This window comes from Hyaena hyaena, unplaced genomic scaffold (assembly GCF_003009895.1).
Source record: "Hyaena hyaena isolate Hyena2069 unplaced genomic scaffold, ASM300989v1 scaffold_111, whole genome shotgun sequence".
In the NCBI taxonomy this organism is placed as follows: Eukaryota; Metazoa; Chordata; class Mammalia; order Carnivora; family Hyaenidae; genus Hyaena; species Hyaena hyaena.
The window spans coordinates 1743465-1770717 of NW_024080743.1; the positions used below are offsets into that span (position 1 = coordinate 1743465).

Below are 27253 nucleotides of genomic sequence, written 5' to 3' on the forward strand. Positions count from 1 at the left end.
AGTTTCATTGATCTTATGTCTTTTAGGACTTTTTTTTAAGTTTTTTTTTTTTTTTTTTTGAGAGTGAGTGTGAGTGGGGAAGGGGCAGAGAGAGAGAAACCCAAGCACACTCCAAGCTGTCAGCACAGAGCCAATTGTAGGGCTTGAACTCATGAAGCATGCTATTGCAACCTGAGGCTGAAATCAAGAGTTGGATGCTTAATCCACTGAAGCACCCACCTCCACTAAAACTCTTATTTCTGCTCTGGTCTTTGTTTCCTTCATTCTGTAAACCTTGGGCTTTTTTCTTTTTCTGGTTCCTTGATGTATAAAGCTAGGTTTTGTGAAATCTTTCTTGTTTCTTGATGTGTGCATTTATCACTTTGAACTTCCCTCTTGAACTGCTTTTCTTGCTTCCTATACATTTTGGTATATTTCCACTTTCATTTGTCTCAAGATATTTTTTATTTTTTGCTTTCTTGTTTGATCCATTGGTTGTTCAGTGGTAGCAGGTTGTTTAATCTTCATATTTGTGAATTTTTCAGTTTTATTATTGTAATTGATTCCTAGTTACATACTTTTGTGGTCAGGAATGATGTTTGATATAATTTAAGTTATAATATAATATAATATAATTTAAGTCGATATAATTTAAGTTAGATTTATGCAGACTAACTGTTTTGAGGCATAGCACCTGATCTATACTGTAGAATGTGGCAGGTTAACTCTTAGAAGGGCCATCTAGACTTGAATTGTCCAATGTCTAATACGGTAGCCACTAACCATATATGGATATTGAGACTTTGAAATGTGGCTAGTGCAACTGAGAAAATTAGCTTAAAAAATTTTTTTAATGTTTATTTATTTTTGAGAGAGAGAGACAGACAGACAGAGCATGAGCAGGGTAGGGGAGGAGAGACCCAGAATCTGAAGCAGGCTTCAGGCTCTGAGCTGTCAGGACAGAGCCAACGTGAGGCTCGAACTCACAAACCATGAGATGATGACCTGAGCCTAAGTCAGATTTTAACTGACTCAGCCACCCAGATTTAGGAAACAAACAAAACAAAGAACAAAGAGACAAACCAAAAAGAAAATTAGTTTTAAACCTTATTTTTTAATTGATTTAAATTTCAAAACTGATACTCAGTTTTTACTGGAAAATTTATGTATGTTTGAAACAGCTTGATTGTACATATCTACTTTTTCAGCTGTATGTTTCCTGAAATGCAATTGCAAATCAATTGTTTCTAATCAATTTAACATTTGAATTGAGATGTGCTATAAATATATATTAAACACCAATTTGGAAGATTTACAAAAAATATAAAATTATCTTCAGACTTTTAAACTGAGTGCATGTTGAAATAATAATGCTTTGAGTATATTTGGATAAATACTAAAATTTTACACTTTTTAAACTTTTTAATGTATTAGAAGATCTTTTAAAATTTTGATTCCAGTGTAGTTAACCTATAGTGTTATATTACTTTCAGGTGTGCAAAAATAGTGATTCAACAATTCTATGTATTGCTCAGGGCTAATAATTTTAAGTGTGTTCTTAATCTCCTTCAATTCTTCCACCGATCCTCCTCTATCCACCTCCCCTCTAGTAACAAATAGTTTGTATTCTACAATTAAGAGTCTGGTTTTTGGTTTGTCTCTTTGTTCTTTGTTTTGTTTGTTTCCTAAATCCCACATGAGTGAAATCATATGGTATTTGTCTTTCTCTGACTAGCTAATTTCACTGAACATTATATCCTCATTAGATCCATCCATGTTGTTACAACTGGTAAGATTTCATTCCTTTTTATGGCTGAGTAATATTCCATTGTGTATATATACCACCTTTTTATCCATTCATCTATCTACGGACACTTGGGTTGTTTCAGAACTCGGCTACTGTAAATAATGCTGCAATAAAAAGAGGGGAGCATATATCTTTTGGAATCAGTGTTTCATATTCTTTGGGTAAATGCTCAGTAATGGAATAGAGTAGTTCTATTTTTTTATTTTTTGAGGATTCTCCATACTGTTTTCCACAGTGGCAGCACCACTTTGCATCTCTGCCAACAACAGTGCACAAGCATCTGGTTTTTTTCCACATCCTTGCCAATACTTGTTTCTTGTGTTTTTGATTATAGCCATTTTGACAGGTGTGAGGTGATCTCATTGTGGTTTTGATTTGCATTTCCCTAAAGAGTAATGGTGAGCATCTGTTCATGAATCTTTTGGCCATCTATCTGTCTTTGGAGAAATGGCCTTTTCATGTCTTCTTCCCATTTTTAACTTGGATTATTTGTATTTTTTGGTGTTGAGTTGTACAAGTTCTTTATATATTTTAGATACTAACTGTGTGACCAGTATTACATTAATGAATATCTTCTTCCATTCAGTAGGTTGTGTTTTAGTTCTACTGATTGTTTCCTTTCCTGTGCAGAAGCTTTTTATTTTGATGTAGTCCCAATAGTTTATTTTTGCTTTTGTTCCCCTTGCCTGAGGAGACCTATCTAGAAAGATGTTGCTATGGCTAATGTTAGAGAAATCACTGCCTCTGCTCTCTTCAAGGATTTTTATGGTTTCAAGTCTCACATTTAGATCTTTAATCCATTTTGAGTTTATTTTTATGTTATAGTCTAAGAAAGTGGTTCACTTTTCCTAACACCATTTGTTGAAGAGAATGTCTTTTTCCCATTGCATATTCTTGCCTCCTTCGTCAAAGATTTGTTTTTGTCAAAGATTAATCATGGGTTTATTTCTGGGCTCTGTATTCTGTTCCATTGATCAATGTGTTTATGGTCAAACACTACTATACTGTTTGTTTGTTTTTTTACAAATAATTTATTGTCAAGTTGGTTTCCATGTAAAACCCAGTGCTCATCCCCACAAGTGCCCTCCGTGCCCATCTCTCCCCTCTCCCCCCCACACCCATCAGTCCTCAGTTTGCTCTCAGCATTCAGGAGTCTCTCATGGTTTGCCTCTCTTCCTCTCCCCCACTATTTCCCCCCTTCTTCTCCCCCATGGTCCTCCATTAAGTTCCTCCTAATCCTCCTATATGTGCAAACATATGATATTAGTCCTTCTCTGCCTGACTTATTTCACTCAGCATAACACCCTCAAGGTCCATCCATGTTGCTACACATGGCCAGATTTCATTCTTTCTCATTGCCATGTAGTATTCCATCATATAGATAAACCACATCTTCTTGATCCATTCATCCGTTGATGGACACTTAGGCTCTTTCCATGTTTTAGCTATTGTGGAGAGTGCTGCTATGAACATTGGGGTACATGTGCTCCTATGCCTCAGCATTTCTGTATCCCTTGGGTAAATTCCTAGCAATGCTATTGCTGGGTCATAGGGGAGTTCTATTGTTAGTTTCCTGAGGAACCTCCACACTGTTTTCCAGAGGGGCTGTACCAGTTTACATTCCCACCAACAGTGTAGGAGGGTGCCCGTTTCTCCACATCCTCGCCAGCATCTAGAGTTCTCTGATTTGCTCATTTTAGCCACTCTGACTGGTGTGAGGTGGTATCTCAGTGTGGTTTTGATTTGTATTTCCCTGATGAGGAGGGATGCTGAGCATCGTTTCATGTGTCTGTTGGCCATCTGGATGTCCTCTTTGGAGAAGTGTCTGTTCATATCTTCTGCCCATTTCTTCACTGGGTTGTTGTTTTTCAGGTGTGGAGTTTGGTGAGTTCCTTATAGATTTTGGATATTAACCCTTTATCTGATATGTCCTTTGCAACTATCTTTTCCGATTCCGTCGGTTGTCTATTAGTTTTATGAATTGTCTCCTTTGCCTTGCAGAAGCTTTTAATCTTGATGAGGTCCCAACAGTTTATTTTTGCTCTTGATTCCCTTGCTTTTGGGGATGTGTCAAGTAAGAAATTGCTGCGGTGGAGGTCAAGGAGGTTGTTTCCTGCTTTCTCCTCTAGTGTTTTGATGGTTTCCTGTCTCACGTTCAGGTCCTTTATCCATTTTGAGTTTATTTTTGTGTATGGCGTGAGAAAATGATCCAGGTTCATTCTTTTGCATGTTGCTGTCCAATTCTCCCAGCACCTCTTGATGATCACAGCTTTGTAGTAGAGGCTAAAGTCTGGGATGGTGATGCCTCCCATTTTGGTTTTCTTCTTCAATATTACTTTGGCTCTTCAGGGTCTTTTGTGGTTCCATACAAATTTTAGAATAGTTTGTTCTAGTTTTGAGAAGTATGCTGGTGCAATTTTGATTGGGATTGCATTGAATGTGTAGCTTGCTTTGGGTAGTAATGACATTTTAACTATATTTATTCTTCCAACCCATGAGCATGGAATGTTTTTCCATTTCTTTGTGTCTTCTTCAATTTCCTTCATAAGTTTTCTACAGTTTTCATCATACAGATCTCTTATATCCTTGGTTAGGTTTATTCCTAGGTACTTTATGTTTTTTTGTGAAATTGTGAATGGGATCAGTTTCTTGATTTCTCTTTCTGTTGCTTCATTGTTGGTTTATGGGGGTTTTTTGTAGTTCTTCCCTATTCCTGTCTTCTCTTGCTCTCTTCTCTCAAGGTTTTCTTTAGTAACAAACTTTGGATTCTCTTCTCTTTATTTTTTTGCAAATCCAGTATTGGTTTTTGATTTTGGGTTACCATTGGGTTTATGTATAACATCTTCTGCATATAGCTGTCTGTATTAAGTTGATGGTCCCTTAAGTTTGGACCCATTCTTTACTCCTGTCCTCCCCACCTATGTTTTAGGTATATGGTGTTATACCTTACATCCTTATAGTTTGTGAATACCGTGACTGAGTTTTATAGCTATACTTAATTTTGCTACTTTTGTTGTGTTTCCTACTTTTGAATTCCGACTTATGATATTTCTTTCCACTCAAAGAATCCTCAATATTTCTTGCAGGGCTTGTGGTGCTGAATTCCTTTAACTTTTGTTTGAGAAACTCTTTAGATCTCCTTCTATTATGAATTCTACCCTTGCAGGGTAGAATTTTTTTTATTATTCATTCATTCATTTATAGAACATGTGGGTAGGGGAAGGGCAGAGAGAGGGAGAAAGAATCCCAAGCAGGCTTCACACTGTCAGCGCAGAACCCAACACGGGCCCTGTCCTCACAAACCATGAGATCATCACCTGAACCAAAATCAAGAATCTGATTCTCTACTGAATGAGCCACCCAGCCACCCCTAGATAGAGTATTCTTGATTGCAGATTGTTTTCTTCTTTCAGCACTTTGAATGTATTATGCCTTCTCCCTTCTTGCCTACAAAATTTCTGATGAAGAATCAGCTAATAGCCTTGTGGGGTTTTCCCATGTATGTAACTTTTTCTTTTTTCTTACTGCTTTTATTTTAAAAAAAAAATTTTTTATATATATTTTTATTTATTTCTAGGAGAGAGAGAGAGAGAGACAGCATGAGCAGGGGAGGGTCAGAGAGAGGGGGAGACACAGACTCTGAAACAGGCTCCAGGCTCTGAGCTGGCCGTCAGCACAGAGCCCGATGCGGGCCTCGAACCCATGAACCGCGAGATCATGACCTAAGCGAAAGTCGGACGCTTAACCGACTAAGCCACCCAGGCGCCCCTTACTGCTTTTAAAACTATGGTTTGCCATTTTAATTACTATATTGTATTGGAGTAGACCTTCTTGGGTTGATTTTTGTTGGGAGCTTTCTGTGCTTCCTGGATCTGGATTTCTGGTTCCTTCCCCAGATTTCGGAAGTTTTTAGTTATTATTTCTTCAAATAAATTGCCCTTTTTCTGTCTCTTCTTCTCAACACTTTTGATGGTGTTGCTGGGCTCCCTAAGTGTCGTTTCATCTATCATTATTATTATTTGTCTCCTTTTCAGCTTTTTTTCCATTACTCCTTACTCCAGGTCACTAATCTATTCTTTGCTTCCTCGAGTCTACTATTTCTACCACCTTGTTTATTTTACATTTCAGTTACTGAGTTTCTCATCTCTGATTGGTTCTTTTTTATGTTTTCTCTCTTTCTTAATGGTCTCACTGAAGTCGCTTTGACTCTTGTATGAAGTCCAGTGAGTATAGTTATGACCAACACTTTAACTTTTCCATCAGGCATATTACCTATCTCTTTCATTTAGATATCTTGCTGCGAATTTGTCCTGTTCTTTCATTTGGGACACATTCCTCTGTCTCTTCTTTTTGTCTAACTCTTTGTGTCTGTGTCTGTGTGTTATGAAAGTCATCTACATCTCCTACACTTGAAAATAATGGCCTTTGGGGGCGCCTGGGTGGCTTAGTCGGTTAAGTGTCCGACTTTCGCTTGGGTCATGATCTCGCGGTTCATGGGTTCAAGCCCCGCATCGGGCTCTGTGCTGACTGCCAGCTCAGAGCCTGGAGCCTGTTTCGGAGTCTGTGACTCCCTCTCTCTCTGACCCTCCCCTGCTCACGCTCTCTCTTTCTCCTAGAAATAAATAAAAAAATATTAAAAAAAAAAAAAAAAAAGAAAATAATGGCCTTTGGAAAAGAGGTTCTGTAGAGCCCTACAACTCAGTGGCCCCTGTTCACCAGAATCTGGAGTTCCAGAGGTATCTCTTATGTGTGCTGTGTGTGCCTTACTGTTGTGGCTAAGCCACTTTTGCCTTAAGCCCAGTCATCTGCAATGGCTCTCTTTGCCTGTTATAGGTAGGATTTGGTCCCTTGTTCTTAATGAGCCAGTTTTTACTTGCCTTGGGTTTGAGTTGAGTCAGACCCAGCATTTGCAAGAGATGCAGTAGCATAGAATTTCTGGGATCTTTTTCTGTGTTTTGCCCTGACAAGCTTTCTTTCTTTATTTTTTAATGTTTGTTTATTTATTTTGAGATAGAGTCAGGGAGGGTCAGAGAGAGAGAAAGAAAGACATAGAATTTCAAGCAGGCTCTGTACTGTTAGCACAAAGCCCAATGCAGGATTCAGTCTCACGAACAGTGAGTCAGTTGCTTAACCGACTGAGCCACCAAGGTGCCCCACTGTGACAAGCTTTCATTGGTGGTTGGGTACTGCGGCCAGAATAGATGTTTGCCCCCAGCCCATTCCTGGGGCTGCAGCTGGATTGGCATATGTGGTTATCTTTCTCTTTTCTCATGGTAGGGGTCACTTTGGAGTGGTGCTGGCCCTTTCAGGGCTGTTTGCACACTGCTGTGGTTGTGGAATCACTCTGGATGGTCCTGTCAAAGGTATATTTAAGTACTTGGACTCCACCTTCCCCATTTTCCAAGATCAGAGCCCTCTGACTTTTAATGTTTCAGGTGTTAAAGACCTGCTGACTGTAAGAACTTATGAAATTTGGCCTATCTTTCAAAACCAAATATTATGGGGCTTCATCTTCCTGGTGCCTGAGGTGTCTGTTTCTTTCCCCTCCCTGCAATCAGCATCCTCTCTCCTGCAGACAGTCCCACAGAGAGTCCATTGCATCTGTTTAGCTTCCCACTGCCTCTCAGCCCTTCCTACCTGCTTTGATGTGGCCTCTTCTCTATATTTAGCTGTGTAGAGTCTGTTTTGCCAGTCCTTGGTCATTTTCTGGGTTACTTACATTGATGTGTGTGTTACCCAGTTGTATCTATGGAACAAGGTAGGCTTAGGATCCTCTTCCTCCACCTTATTCCATATATAATCCTTGTACTGGAAATTTTTAAACCTCATATATTTCTATTGGTTTGCACTGCTCAAGATCATGACACATTTCCTTTAAGAACAGCAGTCATATACTGACACAAAAACAGACACTCATAATCAATGGAACAGAATAGAGAACACAGAAATGGACCCACAAACATATGGCCAACTCATCTTTGACAAAGCAGGAAAGAATATCCGATGGAATAAAGACAGTCTCTTCAGCAACTGGTGCTGGGAAAACTGGACAGTGGCATGCAGAAAAATGAACCTGGACCACTTTCTTACACCATACACAAAAACAAACTCAAAATGGATGAAAGACCTAAATGTAAGATAGGAAGCCATCAAAATCTTCAAGGAGAAAGCAGGCAAAAACCTCTTTGACCTCCACCGCAGCAGCTTAACACGTCTCCAGAGGCAAGGGAAACAAAAAGCAGAAATGAACTATTGAGATGTCATCAAAATAAAAAGCTTCAGCACGGCGAAGGAAACAGTCAGCAAAACTAAAAGGCAACCAACAGAAAGGAAGAAGACATTTGCAAACAACGTATCAGATAAAGGGTTAGTATTCAAAATCCATAAAGAACTTAACAAACTCAACACCCAAAAAAACAATCCTGTGAAGAAATGGGCAAAAGACATGAATAGACACTTCTCCAAAGAAGACATCCAGATGGCTAACCAACACATGAAAAAATGCTCAACATCACTCATCATCAAGGAAATACAAATCAAAACCACAGTGAGATACCACCTCGCACCTGTCAGAATGGCTAACATTAACAACTCAGGCAACAACAGATGTTGGCGAGGATGCGGAGAAAGAGGAATGCAAACTGGTGTAGCTACTCTGGAAAACAGTATGGAGGTTCCTCAAAAAAATTATAAATAGAACTATCCTATCACCCAGCAATTGTACTACTTGGTAATTATCCAAGGGACACAGGTATACTATTTCAAAGGGACACCTGCACCCCAATGTTTATAGCAGCACTATCAACAATAGCCAAAGTATGGAAAGAGCCCAAATGTCCATCGATGGATAAATGGATAAAGAAGATGTGGTATGTGTGTGTATACATATATATATGTATACATATATATGTATATATATATATGTGTGTGTGTGTATATATGTACACACACACACCACATCTTCTTTATGTGTATATATACACATATATATACACACACACGTATATATGCATATATATACACGTACATATATATACACACATATACATGTATGTGTATATGTGTGTATATATATGTACATATGCGTGTATATGTATATATATACGTGTGTATATATACATATATGTACATATATACAATGGAGTATTGTATTACTCGGGAATCAAAAAGAATGAAATCTTGCTATTTGCAACTATGTGGATGGTTTTATGCTAAGTGAGATTAGTCAGAGAAAGACACATAATCACATAACTTCACTCATATGAGGACTTTTAAGATATAAAACAGATGAACATAAGGGAAGGGAAGCAAAAATAATATAGAAACAGAGGGGAGTAAAACTTAAGAGACTTAAATATAGAGAACAAACAGGGTTACTGGAGGGGTTGTGGGATGGGGGATGGGCTAAATGGGTAAGGGGCATTAAGGAATCCTGAAATCATTTTTGTACTATATGCTAACTAACTTGGATGTAAATTAAATAAATTAAAAAAAAAAGAACAGCAGTCATAATCAGTTAATTTTTAAGAAAGGAAAGACAAAGGCATGTCAGAGGGTTCCCAACAAGTAAGGCATAATCTTTGCCTCTTATTAATAATTTGTATGTTGGTTTATTTTCCCTACAGGACCAAAAATATCTTTTTTTTTTAAAGTGACTAGTTTACTTATTTTTATATTCTTTGCAGATTCTCATACTCCTAATATACGGTTGACCCTTGGGACACCTGGGTGGCTAAGTGGGTTAAGCATGCAACTTCAGCTCACGTCATGATTTCGTAGTCCATGAACTTTAGTTCTGCACCAAGCCCTGTGCTGACAACTCAGAGCCTGGAACCTGCTTGTGATTCCCTCTCTCCTTTCTCTCTCTTTCACTGCACCTCTCCCTCGCTCACACTCTTTCTCTCTCAAAAATGAATACTGTTAAAAAATATTTTTTTAATAACAGTTGAGCATTGAACAACAGAGTTTGGACTGTGTGGGTCTACTTATAGCCAGCTTTTTTTATATAATACTGTAAAGATCTTTTTATCTTCATTGTGATTTTCTCAATAATATTTTCTCTTCAAGCTTACTTTACAGTAAGAATACAGTATATAATACATATAGAAAACATGTTAATTGACTGCTTATGTCACTGGTTAAGTAAGGCCTCTAGTCAATAGTAGGCAATTAGGTTTTTGGAGGCAGGAGTCAGAAGTTATACATGGACTTTTGACTATGCATCAGCACCCCTAACCCCCATGTTGTTCACGGGTCAACTTGTATATGTTTTACATTAAATTGAAATAATTGATAAGTATGCTATTTTAAGTTGGTCTTAGATGATTAATGGGTTTATCTGCTAATCATATTTTCGTATTTTTTCTGACATCAGTTACTTTTAACTTAAGTATTTAAAAAAATTATATAAAGTTCTTTAGAATCTTATGGGACCTATTACTATATCAAAAATCATTTTCCTTCCAAAATGTGGTTGACATCTGTAGACACAGACTGAATCAACTATTTGTTTTAGGATATAAAGATCAAGAATGCAGACTCTTGGAAAAGTTTAGGCAAACCAGTCAAAACATCAGGTGTACTAAAATCCTCAGATGAGCTCTTCAACCAATTTAGAAAAGCAGCAATAGAAAAAGAAGTAAAAGCTCGAACACAGGAACTAATTCGGAAACATCTAGAACAGAATACAAAGGAACCAAAAGTGTTTCAAGAATATCAGAGGTCTGTAATTTACTGGATTACAGCTCGGGAGATACAGACTTTTTTTTTCTTTTATCAGCTCCTTTTTATTTATTCAAGTATTTATTCATATCTGCATGCATTGACTATGTGTAGCAACTCCATTCCCTATGGTGGACATGTAATTCTAAATATATTAAATTTCTTTTTTTGTCAAGTGACCATGATTAAGCTATTTAGTAGACTACAGAGCAAATTATAATTGCAAAAAGCAAATTTTTGTTGATTTTTTAATTAACAAGTAGTATCTACTTTGAAGAGGATAGAAATTATCATGTGATTAAGCTATTAAAGATACTAATGTAACTAAATTAGAAAGACATTGTTGTTTGCCAGAAATGTCTTAATATTGTTTCCATTCTATGTGTAAGAACATACACTTTTATATAACGTTGGTCAGAGTTTCTATATAAACCTCTTTGTTAATATAGATTGCCTTTGTAAAATTTGACATCAAAAGTCAAGCTTAAAAATTACATTACAAGGGGGAATCTAAAATATTGCTTTATATTTATCATTTAATAACATATCTTAGTAATAAAAACTTTTAAGGAACCTGAAACCCACTTTGAGCTATACTGTTTCTTTAAGGGACCTTGGCTTTACTCAAGAATCTTTTTCAAACAAAATGCAAAACCAGTGCCTTGGAAAAGAGCAGAAAGAACATCAGAAGTCCTCGGAAACTCAAGATAAATACAAAGTCTTGCTTCCCAAAGACCGTAATTTAGCAAGGGAGAAAGAGCAAGAGCGGAGGAGGAGAGAAGCAGTAAGTAAATTTTAGTTCATTAAGTTTAACTAAGGAATGATTTAATGGAGTATTGTCTTTTACATGTTCAAAGATATATTCAGGGTGGTTTTCAGCGACAGTGGAGTTACATCTTTAGTGAGGATCAAGTTCTAAAATCAGAGCCTAAAATAAAAATTTTATATTCAAAGATCTAGAATATAATCATAAAGTTATAGTCTTAGAGCTAGTAGACTGCATGGGTTCAAATACTAGTTCTGCCATTTACTAGACTTTGGGGCTTGGGCAATTTATTTAACCCCTCTGTCCCTCAATCTCCTTGTCTGTAAAAAATAATGCCTATTTTGAAGATGGAATGAATTTATATGTAATAAACACACAGGAAAGTGCCTGGCACATAGGTAAAGTGGTTCATTACTTCCTGTTATTACTCTTGAAAAATCAATAAACTATCTATAAATTGTGGCCCAAAGTCATGCCATCTGTCCCAGGTGTTTCTTTAGTTGAACACTAGATGAAGAAGTTGACTTCTATTATGTGTCAATTGTATCTTAATAAGATTGGAAAGCAAAAAAAAAAACCAAAAAAAAAAAAAACCTGACATGTTTAGGAGTCTTAATACACAGAAAATGATGTTTTTTTAAAAATTTTTAAATGCTTATTTATTTCTGAGAGAGAGAAAGACAGCATGAGCAGGGGAGGGTCAGAGAGAGGGAGACATAGAATCCCAAACAGGTTCCAGGCTCTGAGCTAGCTGTCAGCACAGAGCCCAACGCAGGGCTCAAACCCACAAACCATGAGATCATGACCTAAGCTGAAGTCAGACGCCCAACCAACTGAGCCAACCAGTCACCCTGAAAATGACGTTCTAAAAACCAGAATTGGTTTCTTCTTTCACCCATGGATTATTTATTGTTTCATTTTTAAGTTTATTTATTTTGAGAGCAGGGTGTGGCAGGGAGGGGGGGATAGAGAAAATCCCAAGCAGGCATCATGCTGTCAGCACAGAGCCTGACTTGGGGCTCAATTTACAAACCATGAGATCATGACCTGTGTTGAAATCAAGAGTCGGACACTTAACTAACTGAGCCACCCAGGTGCCCCTCATCCGTGGATTATTTATTTAGGAGTATATTAGTTTACAAGTATTTGGGAATTATCTGGCTCATAATTTGTTATTAATTTCTAATTAAACAGAGAATATATAATGTATTAAATTCATTGAGACTTTTTTTTAATTTTTGAGAGAGGGAGCATGAGTGGGGAAGGGGCAGACAGAGATAGTGAAAATCCCAAGCAGGCTCCACTCTCTCAGCTTACTGCAAAGCCCAATTCAGGGCTCGATCTGACAATTGATGCTTAACTGACAGAGCCACTCAGGCACCCCCACTGAAACTTTTTTAATGGCTCGCATTATGCTCTACCTTGATAAATACTCCGTGTGCACATGTGCAGAATGTATGTTCTGCTGCTGGTGAGTATCCAAGTTGGTTGATCATGTCGTTCAAGACTCCTATATTCTTGCTGATTTTCTGCGTGCTTATCAGATATCAAAGGGACATTGGCATCTATGATTATATATTGTAGATTTGTCTTTTCATCCTTGTAATTCTATTTGATTTCATGTATTTTGATGCTGCAGTGTTCGGTACCTAAATATTTAGGGTTTTTATGGCCTCTTGATTGATTGACCCCCTTTTTCATTACAAAATGATCTTGTTGATTCCCGATATTATTATTTACTCTGAAATATAACCACTTCACCTTTTGTATGACTAGTGTTGCATGGTTTAAAAAATGTTTTTATCCGGGGCACCTGGGTGGCTTAGTCGGTTGAGTGTCCGACTTTCGCTTAGGTCATGATCTTGCGGTTCATGGGTTCAAGCCCTGCGTCGGGCTCTGTGCTGACTGCCAACTCAGAGCCTGGAGCCTGTTTCAGAGTCTGTCACTCCCTCTCTCTCTGACCCTCCCCTGTTCACACTGTCTCTTTCTCCTAGAAATAAATAAAAAACATTAAAAAAATGTTTTTATCCTTTTATTTTTAACCTACCTGTGTTTTTATATTTGAAGTGAGTTTCACGTAGGCAAAATGTAGTGAGGTCTTTTTTTTTTTTCTTAATCCAATGCTGTGTTTCATAGGAGCGTTTAGACCAACTGCATTCACTATGATTATTGATATGGTTAAGTTTGAGTGTGATATCTTGTTCTTTTCTGTTTGTCCTTTCTTTTTGTTTCTTTTCTTTTTTTCCTGCATTCTTTTAATCAGGTATTTTTATGATTCCATTTTATTTACTTCATTGGCTTATTATCAGTAACACTTTGTCATTTCATGGTTGCTTTCTGGTTTGTAGTGCATACATTAGCTTAGTACAGTGCTCCTGTGAGTTATGCTATACTACTTCACATTTGATAGAATAGCTTTACAACAGTACACTTCCATTTCTCCTTTCCATGCTTTTATGCAAATATTTAAGCCATCAAATAACCTTTTTAAAAGTTTTAAATAAGTTAGAATTTTACATTTACCTGTGTAGTTACAATTTCCAGTGCTCTTCATTCACTTAGTTCCAGATTTCCAAATGATACAATTTCCTTCTTCCTTAAGGACTTTTACTATTTCTTGTAGTGTAGGTCAGTTGGTGATGATTTCTTTCAGCTTCTGTGTATCTGAAAATATCTTTATTTGGCCTTTTTGTATCAGTAATAGGCTTTATATTTTAGGGAATTTTAGATTCACAGAAAAAGTGAGCCTAAAATACAGTTTCCACATACTCCTTCCCTGCCCCCATCAACACAAAACTTTCCACACCATCAGCATCCCACGGTCCATGAACCACCATTGACACATCACTGTCAACCTTAGTTTATCAAGCAAAATCCATAGTTTACTTCAGCATTCTCTTAGTGTTGTGCTTTTTATGGGTTTGACAAATGTATGGTGACCCTCGATCAACAATAACAGTACCATCAGAGTAATTTCCCTTTCTGGGGCATCTGGGTGGCTCAGTCAGTTAAGCATCTAACTTTTGATGTCAGCTCAGGTCTTGATCTCAGGGTTGAGTGTTTAAGCCCTGCATTGGGCTCCATGCTGGGTATGGAGCCTACAAAAAAATTTAAAAAAGAATAATTTCCCTTTCTTAAAAGTCTCCTAGGAGTGCTTGGGTGGCTCAGTCAGTTGCATGTCTGACTTCAGCACACGTCATGGTCTCACATTTTGGGAGTTCAAACACCACATTGGGCTCACTGCTATCATCGTGGAGCCTACTTTGGATCCTCTGTTGCCTTCTCTCTCTGCCCCTACCCTACTTGTGCTCTCTCTCAAAAATAAATAAAACATTTTTTAAAGTCTATTTTTCTTTAAAAAAAAAAAAAGTTGCTTGTGTGCTTCCTACTCATCCCTTCCAACCACTGATCTGTTTATTATCTCCAGAGTTTGGCCTTTTCCAGAATGTCATATAGTTGGAATCATACAATACGTAGATGTTTCATATTGGTTCCTTTCATTTAAGTAATATGAATTCCTCTGTCTTTTTGTAGCTTTTTTTTTTTTTTTTGCTGAATAAATACTACCATTATATGGATGTACCACAGTTTATCCATTCATCTATTGACAGACATCTTGGTTGTTTCCAGCTTACACCAATTACAGTAAACCACTATAAATTTTTGTGTGGCAGGTTTTTGTTTGGATGTGTTTTAAACTTGCCTTTGTTTTTTTAAATATGTTTTTGCTGGATATAGAATTCTAGATTGTGAATTTTTTTTCCTATTGTTTATTTTTGAGAGAGAGACAGCATGGGCAGGAGAGGGGGAGCGGGGGAAACACAGAAACCACAGCAGGCTTCAGGTTCTGAGCTTGTCAGCAGAGAGCCTAACGTAGGGCTCAGACTCCTGACTGCAAGATCACAATCTGAGCCAAAGTCAGATACTTAACCAACTGAGCATGAGGCTCTTAATCTTAGGGTTGTGAGTTCAATCCTACATTGGGTATAGAGATTGCTTAAGAAATAAAACCTTAAAATTAAAAAAAAAAAAAAAAAAAAAAGGAAAAAAGTAACCTGGGTAAAGATTTAAGAATTTATTCTTGGGTGTCTGGGTGATACAGTTGGTTAGACATTCAACTCTTGATTTTGGGTCAGGTCATGATCTCGTAGTTGTTGAGGTTGAGCCCCACAATTCTCCCTTAGGGAGGGATTCTTAGGATTCTCTCTCCCTCTGTCCCTTTCCTGCTCACATGCACTCTCTCAAAAAAAAATTATTTTGCTTAATGGCATATTTAAAAAAAAATATTTGTAGTTTATAAGATTCACACATATTATCCTTTTGGTAGATAAATCATTATTCCAAATCTTCTCCCATATAGCCGATGAGAATACTGAATCTCATCAAAGAAGTTAACCCAATTGATTGCAAATTGGCACATTTATCCACCACTCTGGGCTGTTACTGTTTACTGATAAGAAATATATTTTTTTAAATTTCATAGTATCATTTCAGATGCCAAAGACTAACTTGTATCACATGGGCATTTGTAGAAAGCTTCAGAATATAGGAAACATTTATTTCCTTTGTCTTAATTAGCTTTTTTTTACTTTGTTATTTTTAATGGCTTTTTAGCATTTAATGAAAAACATTGTGCTGAGTGTTAAATATGCAATCTGGTTTGATCTTCATAAATACCTATATTTGGCAATATGTAAAAAACTTGGTTAAATAATTTGTCCTAGGTTACACTGTAAGTAGCAGAATCAAGGAAAGCCTGTAGCTTTAATGTGACATATTACAGCTTTTTTGAATAATTAAGATATTGGTTCATTCAGAAAATAATTTTATGTGTCTTAGCACACTATGTTGATTACAGAGATAGATGAAACAATATAATCTCAGTTCACATTCTTATTAATATTTTGCCAATGCCGAGACTTTACTCTCTTAGTTGAAGAGGGAAGTGAAACTTGTTCTTAGTGTTTTTGTAAGTTTTAACCTTTATTTATCACACAAGCAATATTTTAACAAAAATTAGACAATATTTGAACATAAATAGAAAATTGCATAAACTCATTATGTTCAACAGTGTTCATTTTGTATAATTTGTTCCAAATGTGTAATCATTTTTATATAATTATAATGAAGGCATACATTTTTTAATGTAACATTGAATTTTTTCCCTTCTTTCTACAGATGGCTGGTACCATTGATATGACTCTTCAAAGCGACATTATGACAATGTTTGAAAACAACTTTGATTAAAACTTTTTAAAATTAACCATCAACTTAAAATGAATGATATAAAAGATTAAGATGCATATGGTAAAATGATTGCTTTCAAACACCAGGATACCAATCTCATATTGTACTTTTGATGGCTCAAAAATGATTAAAAATTTTCACCTATATTTTTAATAGCTATATGTTCATTTTCTAAATGGTATAATTTATAGGAAATTTTATAATTTTAATCCCTAAAAACTGAATAAATTCCCAGATGTTATTTTGTAAATAATAGTATGCTATGTATTATAGGCCCTGTCTAAGCAAAGAAAATCCAAAAGAAATAACCCCTTCTTGTTTAAAAATGTAAAAATATATAAAAGTATATAAAAAACAGTTCCTTTTGAGTTTTTTAAATTTTATAACATATCTACCTTCAAAAATATTTAGAACCTCTAACAAATAATACTTGGTTTCTTTGAGCATCACGTTACATAAAATTCTCTGCTAATTCTGTATGCAAAGTTGATACTGAAATCTACTTAAATAAAATGTTACCTATGGTTTGGATGATGTTACATTTGAGCAAAATAATAGTAAATATGATGTAAGTTTCTATAGGAACTTAAACATTTTTTTAATGTAAATATGTGATAGCAATGAATGTTTGCATTTTTACTTAACTATATAGTCTTTAATTTAAATCTGTAAATTATTTTTGTTTCATCATTCTCAAGTTGCAATTATGTATAAATCATGTGTATCTGCTTCATATATCTTAACATTTTGCACTCTTGAAGTGTAACATGATTTAGGCACTAATAGATGCCACCTATAATAAAAATTCAAAGTTTGTATTATATAAAGAAAGAAGAAAAGTTTTCTTGACTTCAGTTGTTTTATAATCAATATAATTTTTTGAAATATCTTTAAATTACAGCCATTTTCAAAATTATGATCAACTAGTAGCTAAAATGGTGGTGATACCTCCAGGAAACAGCTAGAATTAAAGTGGTAGTCATACCCAATCAACTATAGCTATTTTTTAACCAAGATATTAGTGTGTGTGTATATATAAATAGTATGCATTATGCTATTTTCATCAAAGATTATAGATTAGATATATCTGTGTGTATATATATATGTATATGTGTGTGTGTGTGTATTTTTTTAAAGGAGATACATCAGATATACATAGTGATTAGCTCTAGGTGAGGGAATTACAGGGTGGTTTTGGTTTTCATTTAAGACATGTCAGTATTTTCTCTTTTTCATATTATGTAATACTTTAAAAATATGTGGAACATTTTCCATTTTGAAGACATAGTGAAAATAGTAAGGATTTACTTCCCTCAAATACACATTAAATGTTTCATCAGCTGCCTTTAGGTAAATAACTAATAAAACTGAGGAATCCTCGATCATTGTCTGCATCTGAAAAAATAAGGTTCAGTTTTATTGGCATCATATTATATTAAAGAATAATGGCTTACTTGAAGTTTTCCCATGAACATCTGGGGCAGCCCTGATGAGAGCTGTTATGGTTATTAGTGTTTTGCTTAACCATGTTAATACTTTAACCTTTGCTCAGTCAACAAACTTTTTGGTAGCTTAGTTGAAGTCACTTAAGCAGAGAAAATACCAGCTTATAACTGATCCTTACTATATTAGGCATTATTTTTTAGTCAAAGATTGTTTGGCTTTTCTTAACTTCTTGTATGGAGTTTATTTCTGTTAATTTTCTGTGTGAAATACTACATGTAACATATTTGCCTTCAATTCAAGCCTAGTTTTGTGAGGACCACATTTCTGTCCACATCTCTTACTCCTCTCCAACTTCTAAAACTGTTTCATAGTGTTTTCTGGGATTTGTGATCAGTCATCAATAACATTCCTGATATAATCAAACTTTTTTGGTTGTTTTTTCCCTCTTTTTGTTCTTGAGTTGTCTGGAAGTTTGGTCCCAGGACCAGCTGCATTAGCATCATCCGAGAATGTTTTAGAAATGCAAATTCTCAGATTTCAGAATTACTGGATCAGAAACTCCGGGTGTAGGGTCCAATAATCCTTGGTAGAACACTTTCTGTAGGTGATTCTAATACACAGTGAAGTTGGAGAACCACTGCTCTGACTGAACCTGGCTCTCTCTTGCAGGCTCTCATTTAGTCCCTGTTTCTTCACTAGTGTTTTTCTTACCTTTGGGGTGCCACTTGCGGACCATCTTCCCCACTCCACCCTCCCCCACCTCCCGTTCCTCCTTTGTATCCCCAGCTTTAAGTTTGTCATGATCATCAGACTATACCACCCGTAGTCATTTACCATCCCTGGTTCACTCCTTGTTCACCAGAGATTTTAGTCTCTGTCTCAGTATTTTTCTCTAATGGACACTTCTCAGTCCCTTGACCTCTCTGCTAATGATCAAAATAGCTCATTAACTTTAGCCACTCCTTTGTCATTGCCAATAATTAAAATCTTTGCTTGATCTCAGTTTCAAGCACTCTGGTTTCTTACTACTTCCTCGTATCTTTTTCTAGCTTACTCCAGATAAGCCTTTGACTCAAACAATTATTAGGCCTCACCATGACCTTAGAACCCATTAATCCTAAAGATTTTCATGGGTGCTTCCCCCCTTCATACCCCCACTTCATTCCTTATGCAAGTTTCTGTTCATTATAATTTACTTTCTTGTTGTATTCACGTGGCAAAACCCAAATCCTTGTTCAATCTGACTACCTGCTTGGCACCTATGAAGTTGTTGTGGTTACAGAAACACATGGGAGATAGGGAACCATATTTCTTTTTTTCTAAATGAATTATCATTTATGCTGTCATAGTTTACTTAATCTTTGACTTCCAATAGCTCTCACTCTAAGAAATTTATAATCACTTTATATCCAATTTGTAAAAGTTGACTGAAAATAAACATTAGAATTTTGATTGGATTGGATTAGAATTAAGTTTAGAGACCTACCAATTTTGTTTCTAGCATTACAAATATATCCTGCATGAGACCCATTTTCTAAGGCATTGCCAGTCTCAGAGGCAGGGGAAGCTCTCTCGGGACCACTGCCCTCCCTGCCACACACATTTGGTTGGGAGGAGAGCAGTAAGCAACTGCAATGGTAGGGCTTTCTCGAGGTCTCTGACATGCCAGGACCATTGTGGAGGGAAGGTTGTCAGGAGGCTGAAGTGGTTTTAGGCTGGCTAGAGACATAAGCACAATCACCACAAATTAAGGTAAAAAGAATTAGTATTAAAAGATGAATGACACAAAAAAGCAAGCCACAGTGGGTGAGAGCAGAAACAATGAACAACAAATATAGTTCATCACCCTCTTCCCTGGACTGCAGTAGACTAGCTATTTGTAAAATGTTGAAAAAAATAAGATTTTTGTAGGAAAATGGGTAGATTTGGAAAATGTGAGACTTCTGGGAAAGAAAGTGTTGAAATAAACTAAAAACAAAAACCCAGTGGATGGGTTAAAACAATTAGACACCTGTAAAGAGAAAATCAGCTAGAAATTATATATAGTAAATGTACCAGGATATAGCACAGACAGGGAGAAAGAAATGTTAAGAGCTATTAAGAGATCTATCTATAGCAGAGATTGGCAGAATACAGCCCATAAGTCAAATCTAGCTTGCTTGTTTTTGTTTTACTGGAAGAAAGATGTACTCATGTTTTTTTATATACAGCCAATGGGTGCTTTTGTGCTATAATGACAGAGTTCAATAGGTGTAACAAACTGGCCCTTAAAGCCTAAAATATTTACTATCTCATCTCTTTACTAAGAGTTTGCCAATCCCTGACCTACAGGATGAAATGAAAGTGTCTAATATATCTAATCGGAATCTTTGTAAACAAGGAAGAGGCTGTGATTGTGATTTTCTTAAAATTATGTAATTGAATCCTTTCATCCCTACCATATAGGACAAATAAAAAGAAATCCATACCTAAGCTATTCTTCAGAGGCCTGAACAATACCTAAGCGGGCAGTCAGATAAATGGAGTGATCACCAAATAGAAATAATAAGTTACCAGCAACAATGACCACCAAAAAGAGTGGAATTAAATCTTCACATTTTTGAGAGAAAAATAACTGTCAGCTTGAAATGTGGAGAAATTTTGGAGGGCTGTGATTTTTCCAGAATTAAACATGCATGTGTTAATTGTGAAGTTTATTTTCTTACTGTGTATGTATATATAGCTTTTCTCTGCATCACAATCTTTTGATATTGCACCTTAGGGCACAGTTGTCAGTAACAATACATCTCAATCATGGCTGCTTCTGTTTGTTTATTATTAACAGAGGTTCATGTTAGCATCCTGTTTTTGCAGTTTCTATGTCTGAACTGTTGGTTACAGGAGAGTGTATGTTGATGAAATTCTAAATTTGGGTGGTTAAAAAAATTTTCTTTAGGGAGGGAAGGAAAATCTAAACATTTGACTGCTGAATGCAGGTTTCTTTCAGATTGTATATAGTCTATATACATTGTGTGTATACAGTATGAAGAGTGATCTTAGGTTAATTGTGCTGTATTTATGTTTATTACTAGTCTTTGATTAAATAAGAAAGAAAATTACCAGCTTGGAATTCTGTACCCAGCAGAACTATCAAAATGAAAGTGAAATAAAAATTTACTACAAAATGTTTTACCCTAAAGCAAAAGTGTAAGGGATGTTCCATTTTCATGGAAAGTATGGCAGTTTGAGAGGCCCTATTCCATCCTGTAATTATGCCACCTGGACCATATGGCCTCTAAAATTGATGTGGCAGAGCAAGATAGCATCACATTGCATGTTTTTAAGGGCTAGACTTGGTAGAGACCAACTTCTTACAGTCATATCTTTCGGGCCAGAACACACTTGGCCATACTTGACTACAGAGCAACATATGAATATAAGTAATTCTCTGTCACCCACAAGAATTTCACTTAAGAGGAAATTCATATAGTTAATAAACACAAAAAGATACTCAGTCTTCTTATGTATGGCATATGAAAGTTTGAGGCCATAAGAAATACCAATTTTTATCTATCGAATTAGTAAAAATGATGTCTCTAACATTATCAAATGTTGGAGAGGATCAATGGGAATCATATAGCTGCTATTGAGGAGTGTAAATAGATACTGCCATTTCATAAGCAAGAACAGAATGCACTTATTTTTAAAGCACCCATGGGATGTTCACCAAGACGCCATCTCCTGGGTCATGAAACAAGTTTAAAAGAAATGAAATTATCCAGAGTATGTTCTTTAACTATAATAGTATCAGATCACAAATCAATACAGACAATAGGAAAATCAGAAGCACTAAACAATCCACTTATGAATGACTGATGGATCAAAGAGGAAATCTTTTTTAAGTTTATTTATTTATTTTGACAGAAGGCAAGCAAAGGAGGGGGGAGAGAGAGAATCCCAAGCAGGCTCTATGCTGCCAGTGCAGAGTCTGATGTGGGGATCGAACTCACAAACTGTGAGATCATGACCTAAGCCAAAATCAAGACGCAGATACTTAACCAACTGGCCACCCAGGCACCCCAAAAAGGAAATCTTCTAAGAAAAATTTAAAAACAGAAATGAATGTCAACATACAACATACTGAAATATGTAGAATGCTGTTAAAAAGCACTGAAAGAAATTTAGAAGTTCCAAGTGCTTGCATTAGAAACAAGGAAGTCTTAAATCAATAATCTTAGTTCCCTAACTCAACCTAGAAAAAGCACTTCCAAAGCAGGACCAGAACAAAGATTAATGAAATTGAAACAACTAAAAAGCTGGTGGCTGGGGGAGAAAAGTTAAGTGTTTAAACAGCAAAATAACAAGACACAAATCACCAACAGTAGGAATGAAATAGTGAATATTGCCAAAGAACCTACGACCATTAAAAAGGAATACTACCAATAGCTACATTCAAAAAATTGAAGAAGTGGACCAATTCCTCAAATCATAAAGTACCAAAATTCAAAATGAAATAATCTGAATAGCCCTGTACCATCAAACAATTTCAATTCATAATTTAAAAGCTCCTGAGAAAGAGATTTCCAAGCCTTTATGGTTCTACTGGAGAATTATATCAAACATTTAGAGAAGAGTTAGTGCTAATTTAAGACAGTCTCTTCCCGAAAAATCTATTCCAGAAGATGCCTCTTCCAGAAATTGGTCTATTATATATATTTTTATCAACAGGACAAAAATTTTCTTAAGGTTTTATTTGCATGTAATCTCTACTCCCAATGTGGGGCTCAAACTTACAACCCCAAGATCAAGAGTCATATGCTCTACTGACTGAGCCAGCCAGGTGTCCCATGACAGGACAAATTTTATCATTGGGAAGAAGGAACACTTCCCAACTCATTTTATAAGGCCAATATTACCCTGATACTAGAACCAAAGAAAATACAAAAGCAACAACAATAAAAAGGCTGCAGGCCATCATCTATAATGAATTTAGTTAGACAGAAATATCTTCAACAAAATATTAGCAAACTAAATGCTACAATGGATGAACATAATTATATATCATAATCAATTGATTTATTCCAGGTATATAAAGCTATTTCAACATTTGAAAATTAATCAGTGTGATCCAAAATCCAACTTGTTTGGATTCAGCAAGTCTTTCAGGGAAATTACTTCAATCTGATAAAGAGCATCCACAGAAAATCTGCAGCTATTTGTTTTGTTTTGTTTGTTTTTTTGCTGAGAGAAATTTTATTTTATTTTATTTTATTTTATTTTATTTTATTTTTTAATGGTTTATTGTCAAGTTGGTTTCCATATAACACCCAGTGCTCATTCCCACAAGTGCCCTCCTCCATGCCCATCACCCTCCTTCCCCGACCCCCGACCCCCATCAGTCCTCAGTTTGTTCTCAGCATTCAAGAGCCTCTCATGGTTTGCCTCCCTCCCTCTCCCCCACTATTTCCCTCCTTCTTCTCCCCCATGGTCCTCCATTAAGTTCCTCCTAATCCTCCTATATGTGCAAACACATGGTATCTGTCCTTCTCTGCCTGACTTATTTCACTCAGGGTAACACCCTCAAGGTCCATCCATGTTGCTACACATGGCCAGATTTCATTCTTTCTCATTGCCATGTAGTATTCCATTGTATAGATGAACTACATCTTCTTGATCCATTCATCAGTTGATGGATATTTAGGCTCTTTCCATGTTTTGGCTATTGTTGAGAGTGTGCAGCTAATTTTATACTTAATGGTGAAAAACTCCATGCTTTCCCTCTACATTTGGGAACATGGCAAGAATATCCACTCTCACCATTCTTATTCAACGTAGTACTAGAAATTCCACCCAATGTAATTAAAGCAAGAAAAGGTCATATAGATTGTTTCAGTTGGTTTTTTTCTAATTTCATTAGCTAAAATTTACCAAAATAATATCAAATAATGGAAGCAATAGTAATCATTCTTTTTTAATTTTTTTTATCTATTTTATTTTGAGAGACAGAGACAGAGAGTGAGTGGGGGAGGGACAGAGAATCTGAAGCAAGCAGTCAGCACAGAGCCCGATGCGGGGTTCAAACCCACTGGCTGTGAGATCATGACTTGAGCCAAAGTTGGCCACTTAACTGACTGAGCCACCCAGGCGCCCCATATCATTCTTATTACAATTGTAAAATACAGGATTTCACAATAAGCTATGGGGACTTTTTTTTTTTGGTAACTAACATTTAAGGAGTTTTTGAATTAATTTAGCTTTAATGAATAGCTGCTGAATTTTTGCACATGATTTCTACATGGAAAATCTCAAGGAATCTACAAAACCTCTTACAACTAATAAATGACTTACACAAATTCATAGGATACAGTATCAACATATATAAATAAATCTGATCTCTATTACTAATGAGCATATGGTAATTTTAAAACAGCAACATTTTAATCACTCCAAAGAAAATTAAATACTTAGGTATATGTTTAACAAAATGTACAGGATCTGTATGTTGAAAATTACAAAATGGTTATGGAAGAAATCAAAGAAGAAAAAAGTAAATAGACATATTGTATTCATCGACTTGAAGACTCAACATAGCAAAGATTCATTTCTCAAACTGATCTGTTTTAATGCACATCCTGTCAAAATCCTAGTGAAGTTTTTCATAGACATAGACAAGCTTATGCTACAACTTAGAATGGCGAAGGCCCTAGAATAAACACTGACAAAAAAATAAAGTGAGAGGAATAATTCTGTTCGATATTAAGACTTACTATAAAGCTACAGTAATCAAGAAAATGTGGTATTAGTGAAGTAGTGGACCCCAGAACAAAGAACTCAGCAATAGACCCAGACAAATATGCTCAAATGATTTTTGACAATGGTGCAATTCAATGGAGAAAGGATAGTCTTTTCAACAAATGGTGCTGGAGCAATTGGATATAAATGGGCAAGGTGGGGGGTGAACTCAACCTAAAACTTGTATCTTATCTAAAAACTAACTCAAAATGGATTATGGATTTAGATGTAAAATAGAAAAACATAAAAATTTTAGAGAAAAAAAAACCTTTAGGTTCTGTGGTTAGGCAAAGAGTTTTCAGACTTGATCCTAAAAATATGATCCATAAATGAAAAACCTGATAAAATGCATCTCATCAAAATTAGAACTTTTGCTCAGTGAAAAGGTAAGCTACAGATTAGGTAAATATCTACAAACCACATGTCTGACAAGAAAGAGAAATATGTTTTTAAAACTCTCAAAATTTAACAGTAAAAAGAACTAATTACAATGGGCAAAAGACAGGAACACCAAACAGCATATACATATAGCAAACACATGTATGAAAGCATGTTCACCATCATTAGTAGCCATCCATGATATGTAAATTTAAACCACAATGAGCTTTCACTGCACACCTATCAGGAAGGTTAAAATAAAAAATAGTGCCTACACACAATGCTGGCAAGGATGCAGAGGAACTGGATCTTCATACATTTCTGCTGGGCATGTAAAATGGTATACAGCCACACTAGAAACCAGTTGTCACTTTCTTATAAATAAAACATGCAAAGCCTCACCCAGCTTCCCTTTAGCCTTAGACTGAGCGCTGCCATCACCATGCCTGGCGCCCGCTCTACCCCTTTGCACTCTAGCAGCAGCTGCGCCCACTGGTGCCAGCCCCTAGGCCTCCAGCTCTGTCCTCCAGCCCCACTGCCGCTGTCCAGTTAGTCAATACTCTGCTGCTCCCAAGGTCACATGAGACAGAGGAGGAGTTTGATGCTTGCTGGGCAACATGCTTCAACAAGCCAGATATTGAATTGTCATAAAGGGATGAACACACTTCTTGGCTATGATCTAGTTCCAGAACCCAAAATCGTTGATGCTGCTCTGTGTTAACTGATACAGTTAAATGATTTTGCTAGCGCAGTTCACATCCTAGAAGTTGTTAAGGACAAAGTAGAACCTCACGAGGAAATCTACCCGTATGTTACCCAGGAACTTACACCAACTTTTTTTTAATGTTTATTTATTTTTGAGAGAGAGAGAGAAGAGACAGAACAGGGGAGGGGCAGAGAGAGAGAGGGAGACAGAATCTGAAGCAGGCTCCAATCACTGAACTGTCAGCACAGAGCCCACCCCAGGGCTCAAACTCACAAATCATGAAACTATAAACTAAGCCGAAGTCTGATGCTTAACTGAATGAGCCACTCAGGCACCCTGCCTTAGACCAACTTTAAATGAACTGGGAATCTCCACTCCAGAGAAACTGGGCCTTGACACAGTGTAAACCCATGGATGGGCTTCTCAAGATTTATTCATAATGCTACTCGATTGTAAACAATCACCTAGCAATACTGATAATATATTACTTTATTTGAACAAGTTTTCCTTTATTGAGTACCAGATCATGTAATAATAACTTGGACTTCAATAAAAGAGAAATTAGTTTGAACTGCAAAAACAAACACAAAAAACATACATGTTTTTTGACCATATGACCCAGAAATTGGACTATTGGAAACTTGTCCCAAATAAATGAAAACTTATGGTACCACAAACACCTGTAGACAAATGTTCACAGCAGCTTTGTTATAGCCAAAAACTGGAAGCAACCAATATGTCATTCAGTTGGTGAACGGTTAAACAAACTGTAGCATATACACAAATTGAAATACTAATCAGCAGTAAAAAGGAATGAGCTGTTGGTACTTATGATCATGTGAATTTCTAAGGAATTATGTGGTGTGGAAAAAAACCCCATCCCAGAAGGTTACCTACTTCATGGTTTCACTTATGTAACATTTTTGAAATGACAAAATTTTGGAAATGGAGAACAGATCAGTGGTTACCAGGGGTGAGGGACAAGCTGTGAGTGTGGTTATAAAAGGACAATATAGACACCCCTGTCATTATGGAACTATTCTATACACTTTACTTTGGTGTGTACTTGGGGTACAAAAAGCTACATATGTAATATTTATGGTAACATATATAATAAAATTATAGAGTACACATTGTTTAAAGTGTCCACAATTTTTCCGTTTCTCATGACTGCATATACATTTCCAATCATCTCATTTAAAATTTCAATTAAACAAAAGGTAAATACTTGGGGGACTTGGGGGACTCAGTCAGTTAAGTGTCAGACTCTTGATCTCGGATGAGGTGGTGACCTTGCAGTTGTGGGATCGAGCCCTGCATTGGGTTCTGTGCTGACACCAGGAGCCTGCTGAGGATTCTCTCTCTCTCCCTTTCTCTGCCCCTCATCCGTGTGTGCTCACCCTCTCTCTCAAAATAAACATTTTTTTTAAAA

At 36.2% G+C, this 27253-nt stretch overlaps 1 protein-coding gene across 4 annotated transcripts in view; it reads left to right on the plus strand.

Moving 5' to 3' along the window:
* BRDT (bromodomain testis associated) overlaps positions 1 to 16653 on the plus strand; it is a 61197-nt gene extending 44544 nt beyond the window's left edge. For 3 of the 4 annotated variants that reach the window (XM_039236486.1, XM_039236485.1, XM_039236487.1), the window contains 3 exons: positions 10302 to 10507; positions 11117 to 11291; positions 16452 to 16653. In XM_039236486.1, the coding sequence (XP_039092417.1) occupies positions 10302 to 10507; positions 11117 to 11291; positions 16452 to 16520 (450 nt within the window). In that variant the 3' untranslated portion in view covers positions 16521 to 16653. Of the gene's footprint in view, positions 1 to 10301; positions 10508 to 11116; positions 11292 to 16451 lie in introns of those variants that run through there. The other variant, XM_039236488.1, reaches the window with a different exon arrangement.
* The last annotated feature ends 10600 nt before the right edge of the window (positions 16654 to 27253 follow it).